At 41.2% G+C, this 16,711-nt stretch overlaps 2 protein-coding genes across 2 annotated transcripts; one reads left to right on the top strand and one right to left on the bottom strand.

Annotated features, from left to right (window-relative positions):
* Window positions 1–17: 17 nt before the first annotated feature.
* Window positions 18–2,743, bottom strand: LOC115122701 (transmembrane emp24 domain-containing protein 4-like). Its single transcript, XM_029651943.2, has 5 exons — window positions 2,527–2,743; window positions 2,108–2,208; window positions 1,837–1,962; window positions 1,576–1,722; window positions 18–1,395 (listed from the first exon to the last, which is right to left on the bottom strand). Exons 1-5 carry the CDS (start codon window positions 2,663–2,665, stop codon window positions 1,246–1,248), a joined length of 663 nt encoding a protein of 220 aa, XP_029507803.1. The 5' UTR covers window positions 2,666–2,743; the 3' UTR covers window positions 18–1,245.
* A 62-nt stretch (window positions 2,744–2,805) lies between these two features.
* On the top strand, window positions 2,806–11,066 carry fam50a (family with sequence similarity 50 member A). The gene is made up of 13 exons (XM_029651942.2): window positions 2,806–3,122; window positions 3,287–3,371; window positions 3,489–3,588; window positions 3,739–3,875; window positions 3,976–4,052; window positions 8,580–8,646; window positions 8,816–8,877; window positions 9,018–9,094; window positions 9,394–9,448; window positions 9,541–9,589; window positions 9,734–9,804; window positions 9,915–10,025; window positions 10,670–11,066. Exons 1-13 carry the CDS (start codon window positions 3,012–3,014, stop codon window positions 10,676–10,678), a joined length of 1,011 nt encoding a protein of 336 aa, XP_029507802.1. The 5' UTR covers window positions 2,806–3,011; the 3' UTR covers window positions 10,679–11,066.
* The last annotated feature ends 5,645 nt before the right edge of the window (window positions 11,067–16,711 follow it).

Here is a 16,711-nt window from a genome sequence, read left to right on the forward strand (position 1 = left end):
ATTGTCAAATACTTTTTTTTTATTCACAAATACAAAACTGCAGGTAGATTCACTCAATGTTTACACTAGTGTTATTTGTGATTATTTTGGTCTGAGTTGTGTTGGTGCAAAGAAAGTTTCAATCTATGATTTTCAGTTATCAATGTAAAACTACATCCATAACTAAGGGAACTGAAAATAAACAGCAAAACATTCACTTAAATTGATACTGCAGAAGTTGACAAACAAAATAATTGAAAATAACTTGGGTTTTGTATTTTTCCGATACAGTAATTTGACAAAGAATCACATGATAACCAATTACTTTTACTGCATACATTGAAAATGACAGCCAACAAAGTAAAAACCGTCATAATTACAAATTAAGTCGTTGAATTTATACCTCATATTGTATTCACATTTTACTGATATCTAGATCAGTTTGGAATAACTTGAGGGTATTTTATCATAGGCCTTCATTTCATTCAAATGTAATCTGCACCTGATTCAAAGATATGGTCTTTGGAAGAAAATAAAAATGGTACTGCTTGGACCATCCTCTAAAAATCAATAATACCTTGCTTCCTGGAATGATACTGCTCTTCAACAGAAGTTAAGGATGTTTGTGAACAGGTTAGTCATTGAGCTAAAACTATTATTAGCTCTGCTATAATGTTATCAGACTAAATCACAATAATCGAAAGGAAAGGGGGATAACTAGTCAGTTGTACAACTGAATGAGTCTTCCACATTTAACCCAACCCCTTTGAATCAGAGGGGGGGGGGGGCTGCCATAATCTTCACGTCTTTGGCGCACGGGGAACAGTGGGTTAACTGCCTTGCACAAGGGCAGACTGTCAGCTCGGGGATTCGATCCAGCAACCTTTCGGTTACTGGCCCAACGCTCTAACCACTGTTTAAACCACCACCTGTTTAAACCAAAAGTATACAGTATGCAGAAAGAAATCTACAAAACAAAGTGGAACAGAATTGAACGTTACCTTGGGTACATTTGCCACTCCTTATGTGCAGTCCAACAAAGTTGACATGAAACAATACAAAAGTGTGGGGAAAAAAACAAGGAAATGGACACAGGTGTTTGCTTACTGATCACAAGAATTTAAGTCACGGAATAATTAATAAATGGACAAAACATAACACACTGGATGAATTAATCTGCTTCCCGGGTTGAAGAGTCTCTCTGCCAGTCAGCTCTGTATGGTTGTCACTCCTGTCTTGAACTCAATCAGTGATGTCCTGTGAGCATTACACCAACTTCTTGGCCTCAAAGAAGCTCTTGAGGTGCTTGAGCTGCCAGATGCCAGTGAAGATGAGGATAAGTGTCTGAGCTATAGACCACCAAAGCACATGCTGATTGGTGCTCTCACTAGTCATGCGGAACCGCTCCTCACGATACTGTTGAGAGAGAGATACACAGACAGTCACTAGATCGTTAAAAGACAAGGGTAAGATGTGGATTCCACAACAGCTTTGTGTGACATTATACAGGTTAAAATAAATGTAAATATTTATTATCCTCTTATGGTTGTGGCGTAGTTACTCAACTCAAAATTTAGATGTTCTCTTTCAACCCACCTGCTGATAGTTCTGCTCTTTCTGGATTTGTTCTACTTGGTCCAGTAATTGTCGAGCTCTCAATTGCAGCTCTGTGAGCTTGTCTTTTGCTGCGATTTCGGGGTAGTTGTTGGTATGTTCACCAACCTGAATATCCAGGTGGACTCGCTAAGATGGAACACAAGGTTAGAATGCCAGACTATCTGCATATTTACTGCTATACGAAATGTTTTATTTTTTCACTGTGAGAAGAAAATGTCCAGAACAACATTCCATTCATACCAGTTTTCCGCCAGCGAAAATGGCCATCTTGGTGGAGTTGGAGTGCAGGCAGATCTGGTGCTCACCTGGTGTATGGGAAGTAAAGGTGAACCGTCCATCTGACCCATACTGACGAGACAGAATTATCTAGAATAGAGGGTTGGAGAGAGAGACATACCGATGAAACATACGTGGAGGCATTGTGTGTATGAAGATTCATTACAGTTTGTGTAAGTCTGTTCACTTTTGAGTGTGGTAACCATGTATCTAATCTTCTCATTTTTTGACTGACCTTAGTATCCGGATCTTTGATCTCCACATGCATTCCAAGGCCAGGGGTGGTTTGGAGGAAGGATCCCATCTGCTTGTCCCACAGCTGGGTCCTGTATTTCCCTGATAATAGAGAGATGCCAGATGAAAGGATATTCCTCCCATCCTCGATAAAGGGCATATTCCATATGAAATAACACGGTGGCTAATCCCACAGTCACATACTGTATAATCTTCTCATCTTTTGTAACTAGCCAGCAAAACATTTTTTATTTATTAAGACCCATGATATATTTTTTATCCATCAAATCTAGCTACATCTGTCAGGAAATGAAAGACATGCATGTACTAACTGACTGAATTAATCAAAATAGCCTATGAGCCAGAAGCAGCTGACTAGTTAACCAGTTAACGTTATCTAACGCAAAAATAATAATTTACCAATAACCATAGTCTCATCTGGAATTTCCTCTATAAAGCATTTTTTCTCCGTCTCTCCAATGTGAAAATAGAGAGCGTAACTTGGAGAGAGCCAAGCAAATAGTACGATAATTCCAGCGCCAGGTGCAGTGAGCATCATGTCAAATCAGCTTTGTTGTCCCCTGCAGCAGGGTCAGTGTAGTAAATGCAACCAGCTGCTACCTTACTTTTATTTTGAAATGATTGAAACCCCTCCGGAAGTGGTTGCACGGGCCTTTTTTTTTACTGATTCGCACACTACCCAGAATGCACTTCATCGATACCATTTTCGGTTGTGTTTGTTATGATGCGTGGACATTTCAGCATCTAGCTACAATAACGTTTCGCTCTACACTGTTATAAAAACAGTGATTAGTTGTTGTTTAGACAAGTTCTCTGTGACTGTAGCGTTTAGCGACTTTTTTTCCAGATTATTATTGCTGTTTGATTCTCGGGAAGATATAGGCATGGCGCAGTACAAAGGTGCAGCAAGCGAGGCTGGAAGAGCCATGCAGTTGATAAAAAAGCGTGAAAAGGAAAGAGAACAACTTTCACAGCTAAAGGAGAAAATTGCTCAGGTCAGTCACTTGTTAGCTAAGTAATAGTATTGCTTATTCACTGCTATCTAGTTACTGAAATATCAAACGAGCCATCTATAGCCTTTGCGCTAGACTGTTTACAGGAGTAGCCTTAACGTTCCTTGCTATGTGTCCCCCTCTTACTATCTGAATATCTCCTACAGGACAACATGGTCAAGTCCAACATAGACAAGAAGTTCTCAGCTCATTATGATGCGGTGGAAGCAGAGCTCAAATCCAGCACTGTTGGTAAGTATATTATGGAACTTTTTCCATGTCAGACTTGCCTTTTTTAATAATGATGAATGTTTGAATACATAATTGTGAAGAACACAATCTTACTACAATACGGTCTTCCCTTGTCAGGTCTGGTGACACTCAATGATATGAAGGCCAGGCAGGAGGCTCTTGTGAAAGAACGAGAAAAGCAACTGGCCAAGAAGGAGCAATCAAAGGAGTTGATGCTGTGAGTTACTGTATTCCGCGAGTTACTTTGATTCCCTGACACTTTTCTATCTCTTTAATGATCTCTCAATGACCCCTGATTATGGGTGAAATCTTCAGTCGAAAGCTTTTGTCAGTGTCTCATCTTGGCTCTCTTTCTGTCTACCTTCAGAAAGCTGGAGAAGCAGAAGGAGAAGAAAAGAAAGGAAGAGCAGAAGAGAAAGATTGCCAGTTTATCCTTTAATCCTGAAGATGAAGAGGAGGAGAAAGAGGAGACTGAGGAGGAAGAGGAGGAGGAGGAAGAGGACTGTGAGTGGTGTTCATAATACATCTGTTGTTTATAGCCACAATACTTGTGTATATTATTGTCTAAGAACAATCAATAAATACTGACTTGTATCTTCCATAGATTTCCCCGCTAAGAAGAAGAAGCTAGGGAAGAACCCAGATGTGGACACCAGTTTCCTGCCAGACCGGGACAGAGAGGTGAGCCTTATGTATATACAACCAGTCACACTTATTCTCTCCAAATCAAACCTCCCTTACATTGAGGGAGAGTATTTGCATTTATTAATGATCCCTATTAGCTGCTGCCAAGGCAGTTTAAAATCCAGGTTTACCCCAAGCAGTTTAGTCACAGCCTTATTCTAAAATGGATTAAGTTCATTTTTTCCCCCAACTTGATTGGAGTCCACATGGGGTAAATTCAATTGATTGGACATGATATGGAAAGGCACACACCGGTCTATATAAAGTTCCACAGTAGAGAGTTCATGTCAGAGCAAAAACCAAGCCACGAGGTCGAAGGAATTGTCCATAGAGCTCCGAGACAGGATTGTGTCGAGGCACAGATCTGGGGAAAGTACCAAAAAATTACTGCAGCAATGAAGGTCCTAAAGAACACAGTGGCCTCCATCATTCTTAAATTAAAGAAGTTTGGAAACACCAAGACTCTTCCTAGAGCTGGTCGCCTGGCCAAATTAAGCAATCAGAGGAGGATCTTGGTCAGGGAGGTGATCAAGAACCTGATGGTCATCCTGACAGAGCTCCTCTGTGGAGATGGGAGAACCTTCCAGAAGGACAACCATCTCTGCAGCACTCCACCAATCAGGCCTTTATGTTAGAGTGGCCAGCCGGAAGCCACTCCTCAGTAAAAGGACTCTCAGACCATGCGAAACAAGATTCTCTGCTCTGATGAAACCAAGATTGAACTCTGGTCTGAATGCCAAGTGTCACGTCTGGAGGAAACCTGGCACCATCCCTACGGTGAAGCATGGGTTTGGCAGCATTGTATTGTGGGGATGTTTTTCAGTGGCGGGGACTGGGAGACTAGTCAAGATTAAGGGAAAGATGAACAGAGCAAAGTACAGAGGGATTATTGATGAAAACCTGCTCCAGAGCGCTGAAGACCTCAGACAGGGCGAAGGTTCAGTTTCAACAGGCCAACGGCCCTAAGCACACAGCCAAGACAACACGGGAGTGGCTTTGGGAGAAGTCTCTGAATGTCCTTGTGTGGCCCAGCCAGAGCCCAGACTTGAACCCGATCGAACATCTCTGGGGAGACTTGAAAATAGCTGTGCAGCGACCCTCTTCCACACTCACTTTACAGAATAAAAAATGACAATGCTTGTCTTTTAATAATTTGATCATTTATACTTGGATGTGTAGTGTCAGTGTTTGTTGCTGGCATGTCATGCCTAAATTTGCTAATCTTGCCAAATAAAAAATAATTGGAAGTAATTGGCAATATCAGTGTTTTCTGATGAATGAGCCACCTGATTCAATGAATGGTGGCGCTGAGTTTGCCTTTTTGGCCAAAATGTAATTTAAGGTGCTCCAAAGCTTCTTTTTTTTTTTACTATCATTCTTTGTCATTTCTTTGTTTTCATAGTGTAGTTTCTTCTTTTTATTCAGTTTAGTTGCAGGATTTCTCTATTTGCAGTACGTTTGCCAATCGGTTGTAACCAGACTTATTTGCCAATCGTTTTGCCTCATCCTCCTCAACCATACCATTTTTCAATTCCTCATCAATCCACAGGGAATTAACAGTTTTTTTTAAACAATCGTTTTCTTTATAGTTGCATGCTTATTAGTAACTGGAATAAGCAATTTCATAAATATGTCAAGTGCAGCATCTGGTTGCTCCTCATTACACACAACAAATATTCTTTACATCAACAACATTGGAATCACTACAAAACATATTGTATGACCTCTTATACACTATATTAGCCCCAGCCTTTGGAACTTAGGTTTTCCTAGATATGGCTACTGTATTGTGATCACTACATCCGATGGATCTGGATACTGCTTTAGAGAACCTTTCTGCAGCATTAGTAAAGATGTGATCAATATATGTTGATGATTTCCTGTGCTGTTTGACTAGCCTGGCAGGTTGACTGATTAGTGCCAGTGACCTGGTTCAGTTTGTTATAGTTTGAAGCTTTTTCTTGAGTGGGCAGCTTGAGAAAAGCCAGTCAGTTTTTAAATCACCCAGAAAATATACCCCTCTGTTGATATCACATGCATTTCACACATGTTGTCTAGATACTGACTGTTAGCACTTGGTCTATAGCATCTTCCCACAAGAATGGGCTTTAGGTTAGGCAGATGAACCTGTAGCCATATTACTTCAACAGTATTTTACATGAGATCCTCTCTAAGCTTTATAGGAATGTGGTTCTGAATATAAACAGCAGCACCTCCACCTTTGGCATTTCTGGCTTTTCTGTAGATGTTATAACCATGTATTGCTACCACTCTATCATCAAAGATATTATCTAAGTGAGTTTCAGAGATTGTCAGAATATGACTGTCATATGTTAGTAGCAAATTATTAATTTCATGAGCCTTGTTTCTTAAGCTACATATTTTGAGCACTTTTTTTCTGGGATGCTTTCTTGTTTTCATTGTTTAACTGGGAAGTTTAGCTGAGGTAGATTAGCTCTTGTTATTTCTGTCAGTGCAGGGTGAGCTGCACACAGTGGACTTCCTACTAGGGCACCGCCTCAGTGCTAACAGTATAACTCTGGTTCATAGGCACATGATTGCTGCATACAATAGCTGTAGGATCAGCCGAGGCATTCAGGGCAGTCAGAGGGACATAAATGAGGTTATTAACATTGTGTCTTCCAACGCCCCTGGGATTATGACAACTCAGCGACACAACGGTGGGGATTAATTGAGCTGCACCTGGGTCATTGATAAATCATTGTCCCAACGCAGCCTGATAATGGTGTGAAAAGATCCAGGAACCCAAATTATTTGGGTGGATCCCATCCTCCTTTATAAAACCAGCTTTGTTTCCAGAATGTATTATCATTGTCAATAAATGTTACACCCACAGAGCTGCAATAGTCTGGTAGCCAGTTATGGGAGGTTGAAACGTTCAGTGCCACGATTTGGCTGAGGGCCAGATATTATGGGGAGTTTGTTGGTGTCAAGCAGAGACCCAATCAGTTCTTTAAAATCCATCTTCAGCTGTTCTGAGCGGCCCCTTCATAATGTCATTGAATCCTACATGAACTATGATGGCCTCAATTTCATTTTTGCTCCAGGGACTGAGTCATTTCTCACCATTGAACTGCCCAATACAACAGCTGGAGAAGGGGATGGAGAAATCTGCCCATTCCTACCCCTTTGACTCCTGTCCAGTATGCCCAGGGCATACACTATATAAATGTGCCTTTATACACACACACAGGGTGTACACTATATAAATGTGCCTTTATACACACACACAGAGCCCAGGGCATACACTATATAATTGTGCCTTTATACACACACACAGAGCCCAGGGCGTACACTATATAAATGTGCCTTTATACACACACACAGGGCGTACACTATATAAATGTGCCTTTATACACACACACAGAGCCCAGGGCATACACTATATAAATGTGCCTTTATACACACACACAGGGCGTACACTATATAAATGTGCCTTTATACACACACACAGAGCCCAGGGCGTACACTATATAAATGTGCCTTTATACACACACACACACAGAGCCCAGGGCATACACTATATAAATGTGCCTTTATACACACACACAGAGCCCAGGGTGTACACTATATAAATGTGCCTTTATACACACACACAGAGCCCAGGGCATACACTATATAAATGTGCCTTTATACACAGAGCCCAGGGTGTACACTATATAAATGTGCCTTTATACACACACACAGAGCCCAGGGCATACACTATATAAATGTGCCTTTATACACACACACAGAGCCCAGGGCATACACTATATACATGCTGTGTGTGTGGGCATACATGCATATATATAGATATACACACACACATACAACCGTTCAAAAGTTTGGGGTCACTTAGAAATGTCCTTGTCTTTGAAAGAAAAGCACAAAAAAAATGTGTCTGTCAAAATAACGTCGAATTGATCAGAAATACAGTGTAGACATTCTTCTGAAACTCGTCCGTCTATTGTTCTGAGAAATGAAGACTATTCCATGTGAGAAATTGCCAAGAAACTGAAGATCTCGTACAACGCTGTGTGCTACTCCCGTCACAGAACAGCGCAAACTGGTTTTAACCAGAATAGAAAGAGGAGTGGGAGGCCCCAGTGCACAACTGAGCAAGAGGACAAGTACATTAGAGTGTCTAGTTTGAGAAACAGACGCCTCACAAGTCCTCAACTGGCAGCTTCATTAAATAGCACCCGCAAAACACCAGTCTCAACATCAACAGTGAAGAGGTGACTCTGGGATTCTGCCCTTTCTAGGCAGAGTTCCTCTGTCCAGTGTCTGTGTTCTTTTGCCCATCTTAATCTTTTATTTTTATTGGCCAGTCTGAGATATGGCTTTTTTCTTTGCAACATTAACAATGTCTACACTGTATTTCTGATCAATAAGATGTTATTTTAATGGACAAAAAAATGGATTTTCTTTCAAAAACAAGGACAAGTGACCACATTTTTGAACGGTTGTATATACACACACACAGAACCCAAGCTTAAAATGTGTTTATTATTGGGAGTTCAGGAGGAGGAGAATCGGCTTCGAGAGGAACTGCGCCAGGAGTGGGAGGGAAAGCAGGAAAAGATCAAGAGTAAGAGAGAGATTGATTACACGCGACAATCACACATGGCGATTACATCCAGTGCTCTTTTTATATTGGTCCCTATGGTAATGATGAGCTTAAATTAATAGTTCACTACCCTTGCCATGATAATGACACTTATTGATAATGCCATGATAATGACACATCTTCTGTGCAGGTGAAGAAATTGAGATCACGTTCTCCTACTGGGATGGATCGGGGCATCGTAAGACTGTCAAGGTACAGTAAGAGAGAACCGGTTGCTTAGCAATGGATGTGCTGCCGGAAAGCAAATGGAGCCATACATGAACTTTGGTCGCATGAGATACACCTGTATACTATAGCATGTATCAGTGTGCACTGTTGTGTGTTTACTGCAGATGAAGAAGGGCAATACCATGCAGCAGTTCCTTCAGAAAGCACTGGAGGTCTTGAGGAAAGATTTCAGTGAGCTCCGGTAAGAGTAGATGTGACTGAAGTGGTGGCTTTGGTTTTATCTAGGCGGGTGTATTCACTAGAAAACAGAAGCAAACAAAATGAAGCGGGGAGGGACCTGAATTTGTCAAATAAAAACTTTGACATTTTTTCCGTTTTGTAGTAGACGTTTTCCATTGTAAAAACCTTTTGCGACTGTTTGCTACGTTCTTCGCCTAATGAATACACCCTAGGTGCCCATTGGCACTAACATTTATAGGATTTCCTTTTAATGTTATTCTTTATGAAGGAAGGTTGTAAAAGGTTGGGGTGTCTTTGTAGGGCTGCTGGTGTCGAGCAGCTGATGTACATCAAAGAGGATCTGATCATCCCACATGTGAGTGCTGCTGTACATCGATCTGAACTATTATAAATGTACGTCTCTTCTTCATATTAAACTGAACAATTATCTCGTGTTTTATGTTCTAGCATCACAGTTTCTATGACTTCATTGTGACAAAAGCTCGAGGCAAATCTGGTGAGCCAGTGGTGACTTCAAGGGGCATCTAAAAATCCTACGTTATATTTAAACATTTATGTAACTTCACTGATGGCATTATATATATATATGTATATGTGTGTGTATTTTTTTTATTTTTATATATACTTTATTCCTCTACAGGTCCACTCTTCAGCTTTGATGTCCACGATGACATTCGGCTGGTGAACGACGCCACTGTTGAAAAAGACGAGGTGAGGAGATCCGTATTGTTTTAATATTCAATATCCAAGTGTGTTTTGAATCCAAGTTATTTGCCAGTGCAGCAGCGTTAACAATAACGAGTGTCCTTGGTGTGTCGTAGTCTCACGCAGGTAAAGTGGTGCTGAGGTGCTGGTATGAGAAGAACAAGCACATCTTCCCTGCTAGCCGCTGGGAGCCCTACGACCCAGAGAAGAAATGGGACAAATACACAGTGAGTGGTGATCTCTAACCTTAACACACTTGTCAATATCTGCGTAGGAATATTAGAATAGCTTTCTTATAGTTTTATCAAACGATCTGATTGGTATTCTAGGTTTATGTAGAGTGTGGTGTAATGTGTTCCTCTACATTATATTTCCTGCTGTGGCCAATCACAACGTCACGGTGTACAAATGAAACAGCAAAATAATGTAGCATCATTGGCTAGATAGATCATCGTGCATTTAATGGCTTGTGATTTATACCCTTTTCCAACTTTTGGGCCGAAACGAACAGGATAGTGTCATAAGCATTCTCCGAAACGAACAGGATAGTGTCATAAGTATTCTCCGAAACGAACAGGATAGTGTCATAAATATGCTCCGAAACGAACAGGATAGTGTCATAAGTATTCTCCACGTGACGTTGTATGAGTGTTGATGCTTGCAGAGCTGCATGCATATGGGCCTGTTCACTTTCAGCTGTTAGTTCATAAAACATGTAGGAAATAGCTAATATAGGCCTATTATCAATAATTGAATCATTATAGCCCAAAACCTTTATTATTAGGTAAAGAATGGATATGAAGTTGAGAGGTTTATCGTAAAACATGCAGATGATGCAACGTAAATTATTTTTTTATTTCTTGTTTTTCAGATCCGGTGAAAATATTGTCTTCAGGATCTTTCTGGACACACATTTTTTCCCCATGTTTTACTGTTAATGTATTGTCAGAAGCATTTTACTTTCAGATTGATAAACTATATTCACTTTAAATCATTAAGTTTCTCTTCATTGTCACTCCTCAACCTTTTTTTTCTTCATTTCCCCAAAATGTTGTTGCCTAACAAACCATAGTGATTTCTTTACCATAACATAACCATTCTGTTTATGAAATATTACTGCTTTAATTTCTATGAAAATGTGTGATCCCAAATCATTAAAAAAAACACACAAAAACAAAACAAACCTACACTTGGACGCTGTTCACTATGTTAATTAAATTCGATCAACTTTACTAATTTATATTATTAAAAACAACATTTTTATTTGGCCTTGTTTATTGTAATTTGTGTCCTGAATGTGGTTTGTTTGGCATCTCCGTTACTATTGTAAGATAATTGAAGAAATGGAATAATACTGTCAACTTGCCGTTTGAGCTACAACTGCCAGTTGCCCATCCCTGCACATAGAAGAGGAATCGGGCCGTATTCTTCTGGACCACGACTTGTTGACTTGATTGTAACATTGGGCAATATTTTGGCAGCTTCACTGTTTCCAGGTCCGTGTCAGGTGAAATGCTAAAGAAATGCTTCTATTTCTGGTGCTATACACTTATATGCCAGGTTTTATCATATTTTATTTATCATAGGTTTTATCATTAGCATTGCTGAAATGTTACCAGGGCAACTGAACCTGGATAAGTGAAGGATGGCCATGCAGGATTAAAGAACCTGGATAAGTGAAGGACTTTTTAAAATGATTAATTGTAGAGTTGATTTAGAGTAGAACTGTGATTGGAAGTTTTTACCCTCGTATGGTCACTTCTCTCTTTAGGACGTAACAATATGCCATTTAGCAGACATTTTATCCAAAGTGTGCAATGCTAGTGAGCATGATGGAAGCCATTAGTCTACCTGCTATACTACCTAGCTGACAGTTGAAGGCCTTTGCCTCGGGCTGTTAATGTTTTCTCATTTACTCCAGCTGTGTTTTGTTCCCTCTTAAGAATATTTATTTAACCTTTTATTTAAATGGGCAAGTTAGTTAAGAACAACTTGTTTTCTATGACTGCCTACCCCAGCCAAACCCTAACCCGGACGACGCTGGGCCGATTGTGCGCCGCCCTATGGGTAACAATGACTTCCAGATAACCGAGCGTAAAGAAAAGGATCAGACGGTTGGGCTCCTCCACCTCTGTGTTTACCTATTCACTGTGACATACATCGTTAGTTCCATTACGCCTATATACCTATACATACTCTCTTGTGATAGAAGTTGTTTTAGGACAAATATTGAATCTCTCCTTGGGAGTTGGATTTATTGTGACGCCAAATGAAAATGTACTGCATTACTGGGCGTACATCATTTTACACTGTTCCTTTCTCTGCCCAAATCAAATAATTTATGTATATCCTGTCCTCTCATGCACCATCTTATGGGCGGTCCAGGCTGTGAATTCTGCAGAATCAACAGAGATGTTGGAAGAACCCATTTCCTCTGCCGAGGCGTTTTGAGGTACAATAAGTGCGTGTCAGAATAAACACAGTTTCACCCTACAGACCTTGTACCTTCTACGATGGTATGGTTTCACCCTACAGATCTTATACCTTGAAGGTATCTTCTACAATGGTATGGTTTCACCCTACAGATCTTATACCTTGAAGGTATCTTCTACGATGGTATGGTTTCACCCTACAGATCTTATACCTTGAAGGTATCTTCTACGATGGTATGGTTTCACCCTACAGACCTTGTACCTTCTACGATGGTATGGTTTCACCCTACAGATCTTATACCTTGAAGGTATCTTCTACGGTGGTATGGTTTCACCCTACAGATCTTATACCTTGAAGGTATCTTCTACAATGGTATGGTATGTGTCACTGCATAAGGCACTGTATTGCACATAAGTGAGATGAGAAGGAGCCTTTGTCTGTTATTTTGTCTGTTATTTCTGAAGACCGAACCAAAAACAACGTAAGTGTTAACGTTCTGTCTTTTCACTTGTGATGTTTGTTTTCAGATTTTGAAGAATGTTAAGAATTTACCTCTGAACAGGTCAAGGTGTCATAGACTAGTGCCATCACCTAAAAATAAAGTTATTTACTGTACCTCTGAACAGGTCAAGATGTCATAGACTAGTGCCTGTCACAATTGTTTTAATTTACTATACGATATTCTTGCATGTCTACCATGGCCATTTTAGGCATTGTATTTTAAAGCTGTTTGTTCATTGTAATCATTATTACAATGATCCTATTCTTAGCATAATCTTCCCCAGGTTGTGTTCAGTGGCCATGTTTTTTTCTTTCTGGGTGGACAGATGTGGGCCACAGCATTATGTCCGCGCTCCACAAGATGTGACTGAGTTAGTAGCTGATCAGAATCCTAAATATGACACACTCATTGTCTCCTGGCAACCCAGCCAGTTTGGTAAGGGCAAACAAGATACAAACCTTTTCTTCCAATTATCAATCATATACTGTAGAACCAATGAAGTGGTCATTACAATTGGTTGTTTAAAGTCCACAAAACCCACTAAAACTTTTAGATAATGTGATTTTACTGAAAATAGAATATTAAATTGTCGTTGGCATCATTAAACTGAAGATTAATCTTTATCAAATGACTCTCTGTAATTATTATTATGCGATTAAACTGATTAATCATGTAACTGTAATTAACTAGGAAGTCGGGGCACCAAGGAAAATAGGGTATGGCAACTGCTCGGCCTCCGACCGCAAGGCACTACAGAGGGTAGTGGGTACGGCCCAGTGCATCACTGGGGCCAAGCTTCCTGCCTTCCAGGACCTCTATACCAGGCGGTGTCAGAGGAAGGCCCTAAAAATTGTCTAGTCATAGACTGTTCTCTCTGCTACCACACGGCAAGTGGTACCGGAGCGCTAAGTCCAGGTCCAAGAGGCTTCTAAACAGCTTCTACCCCAAAGCCACAAGACTCCTGAACATCTAATCAAATGGCTGTATTTAAGATGTATTTAAGACCCGTAGTTTTTTGTTGTTGTTAATGACCCATTCTGATACTGTCTCACTTATACTCAGTCCTTGCTGAGAGTATAAGTGAGCTCCCTGGCTGTAGGTGCTGATGTGTAGCGTGTTCCATGATCTCGCCATCACGGTTGACAACTCCATTGTGTCCTCCTCCCAGAGCGCTAAGAACCTTGGCGTGATCCTGGACAACACCCTGTCGTTCTCAACTAACATCAAGGCGGTGGCCCGTTCTTGTAGGTTCATGCTCTACAACATCCGCAGAGTACGACCCTGCCTCACACAGGAAGCGACGCAGGTCCTAATCCAGGCACTTGTCATCTCCCGTCTGGATTACTGCAACTCGCTGTTGGCTGGGCTCCCTGCCTGTGCCATTAAACCCCTACAACTCATCCAGAACGCCGCAGCCCGTCTGGTGTTCAACCTTCCCAAGTTCTCTCACGTCACCCCGCTCCTCCGCTCTCTCCACTGGCTTCCAGTTGAAGCTCGCATCCGCTACAAGACCATGGTGCTTGCCTACGGAGCTGTGAGGGGAACGGCACCTCAGTACCTCCAGGCTCTGATCAGGCCCTACACCCAAACAAGGGCACTGCGTTCATCCACCTCTGGCCTGCTCGCCTCCCTACCACTGAGGAAGTACAGTTCCCGCGCAGCCCAGTCAAAACTGTTCGCTGCTCTGGCCCCCCAATGGTGGAACAAACTCCCTCACGACGCCAGGACAGCGGAGTCAATCACCACCTTCCGGAGACACCTGAAACCCCACCTCTTTCAGGAATACCTAGGATAGGATAAAGTAATCCTTCTCACCCCCCTTAAAAGATTTAGATGCACTATTGTAAAGTGGCTGTTCCACTGGATGTTTTAAGGTGAACGCACCAATTTGTAAGTCGCTCTGGATAAGAGCGTCTGCTAAATGACTTAAATGTAAAATGTAATGTAAATGTGTTTAATTCCCCATTCTGACACTGACTGTAACACCTTACTAAGAGTATAAGTGAGCTCCCTGGCTGTAGGTGCTGATGTGTAGCGTGTTTAATTCCCCATTCTGACACTGACTGTAACACCTTACTAAGAGTATAAGTGAGCTCCCTGGCTGTAGGTGCTGATGTGTAGCGGGCAATCATCAGCATACATAGTTCTTTTCTCTTCTTGTAAGACAAGTCCCAAATAATTAGTCAAAATAAAGAGTAACGGCCCAAGGAAACTGCACTGTACATGTCTGACGTTAGAGAAACCTCCATTTGAAGATTGATCTGAGTTCTATTGGATAAGTAACTCTCCAACCATGTGATGGCAAGTGAGCTTTTTTCAAATAAGAAGAAAGGCTGCACTAAAATCTTAACAATATAATATAGTTACAACTATCATCTTATTATCCATTTCTTTTAACCAATCATCAGTTATCTGAGTCAGTGCAGAACAAGTTGAGTGCCCTTCCCTATTTACATGCTGAAAGTCCATCTTTGAAAAATAACACTGTATTTGTTCAAGCACAATTTTCTCCATCAGTTTACCCTCAGAGGGTTCCAGCTCTCCGTTCAGGCCTTGTCCTTCCAGGGATCTCCTTCCTCAGAGGGTTCCAGCTCTCCGTTCAGGCCTTGTCCTTCCAGGGATCTCCTTCCTCAGAGGGTTCCAGCTCTCCGTTCAGGCCTTGTCCTTCCAGGGATCTCCTTCCTCAGAGGGTTCCAGGTCGTGGGAGGATCTCATATCGCCTGTCAGCTCTTTCTCTTTCACAGTAATATCTCTCTCTCTGCCTCACATGCCCAAAAGGATTGGACACCATGATTACATGACCATATTTTTATAAAGGTAAACCTCTCCAGGTTCTTACATAAAGTGGTATACACTATGCTCACTGAAAGGTAACAAAGGAAAACTATTGTAAAGTGAATAAGATTTAGAGTAAGAATGATTGAAGTTATTGGGCCAATAAAAACAAGTGTTGTCTTTTCAAGATTCCCACGTCGTCTAACAGTGTTTACTGGTGTTGTACTGTAGGTGTACCAGTCAGACACCTTCCTCCCTTCTAGCCCTTGGGGCCCAGTATGCTGTCGCTTTGATGGCCTTGCCAGTTCCTGACTTGTGGGATCAATTCTACCGCAGCAAAAAAAAAAATTCCACACACAGTCAAATCTTCCTCATACTATACAGTCCTTCATGCTGTTGGACATAAATGGAACGCAGGAACATTGTTCACTAACACTGTTTGCTTCCACTATGACAACGTTTTATTTGATTTGACCGTTTATTTACAATGAACCATTATCCAGTAAATTCAATGGAAACGGTACTGAACGACCAGTTGAAGAACATTGTGATTATAGTGTCCCCGAAGGGCGATGGCGTGTGTCACGCTGCACTGTCATTTTAAATGGTCAAACCCATATTGATCATGCCACACCTACCAAATACACCGCACGGGTATTGATCTGATGAAAAGGCAAGTAAAGAGCAAGACAAATATTTAGCTGAGTCATTTAGTCGTGTCATTTAGCCGACACTCTTATCCAGAGTGATTTACAGTAGTGGTCCACCGTGGGAACTGAACCCACAACACCGGCGTTGCTCTACCAGCTGAGAGCCACACGGGACAAACTGGGCCATAGGTGTAATGAGTGGCATCCTCCCCGTTGGGCTCTGCAAACTCAGTGGCCATTTAGAACGACCGGGACTGTTGAATGGAATTTATTTGTGTAAAAAAACAAACATATACAACAATATGTACAATGTATTCCCAGAGGATAGCACTTAAAAGTATGAATTAAAACAGCTGTTTCCAAAGTGGTCCTCAACGGGGAACTATTCTGTGACTGGTGAACCAAAATAAGCTTTTAAAAATGGCCCTGTTTTTATATGTTAAAAGGACTATAATTCTTGGTGTGTTATATGTGCTGCGATAAGGGTTGGCCATGGGCTATGGTGGATCATTTTAGATTCACTAGTCTCAGAGGATACCAGCAAACTGGAGTA

Source organism: Oncorhynchus nerka, linkage group LG7, assembly GCF_034236695.1.
Source record: "Oncorhynchus nerka isolate Pitt River linkage group LG7, Oner_Uvic_2.0, whole genome shotgun sequence".
NCBI classification, from domain to species: Eukaryota; Metazoa; Chordata; class Actinopteri; order Salmoniformes; family Salmonidae; genus Oncorhynchus; species Oncorhynchus nerka.

What these genes read in the sequence shown, in the direction of transcription:
- LOC115122701 (XM_029651943.2), bottom strand. Translation starts at nt 2,665, where the DNA reads ATGATGCTCACTGCACCTGGCGCTGGAATTATCGTACTATTTGCTTGG. An exon ending in TTTTCGCTGGCGGAAAACTG is followed by an intron (nt 1,723 to 1,836) that starts GTATGAATGGAA and finishes GTTCCATCTTAG; the next exon opens with CGAGTCCACCTGGATATTCA. An exon ending in AAGAGCAGAACTATCAGCAG is followed by an intron (nt 1,396 to 1,575) that starts GTGGGTTGAAAG and finishes CTCTCTCAACAG; the next exon opens with TATCGTGAGGAGCGGTTCCG.
- fam50a (XM_029651942.2), top strand. Translation starts at nt 3,012, where the DNA reads ATGGCGCAGTACAAAGGTGCAGCAAGCGAGGCTGGAAGAGCCATGCAG. An exon ending in GGCATCGTAAGACTGTCAAG is followed by an intron (nt 8,878 to 9,017) that starts GTACAGTAAGAG and finishes TGTTTACTGCAG; the next exon opens with ATGAAGAAGGGCAATACCAT. An exon ending in AGGATCTGATCATCCCACAT is followed by an intron (nt 9,449 to 9,540) that starts GTGAGTGCTGCT and finishes TTTATGTTCTAG; the next exon opens with CATCACAGTTTCTATGACTT.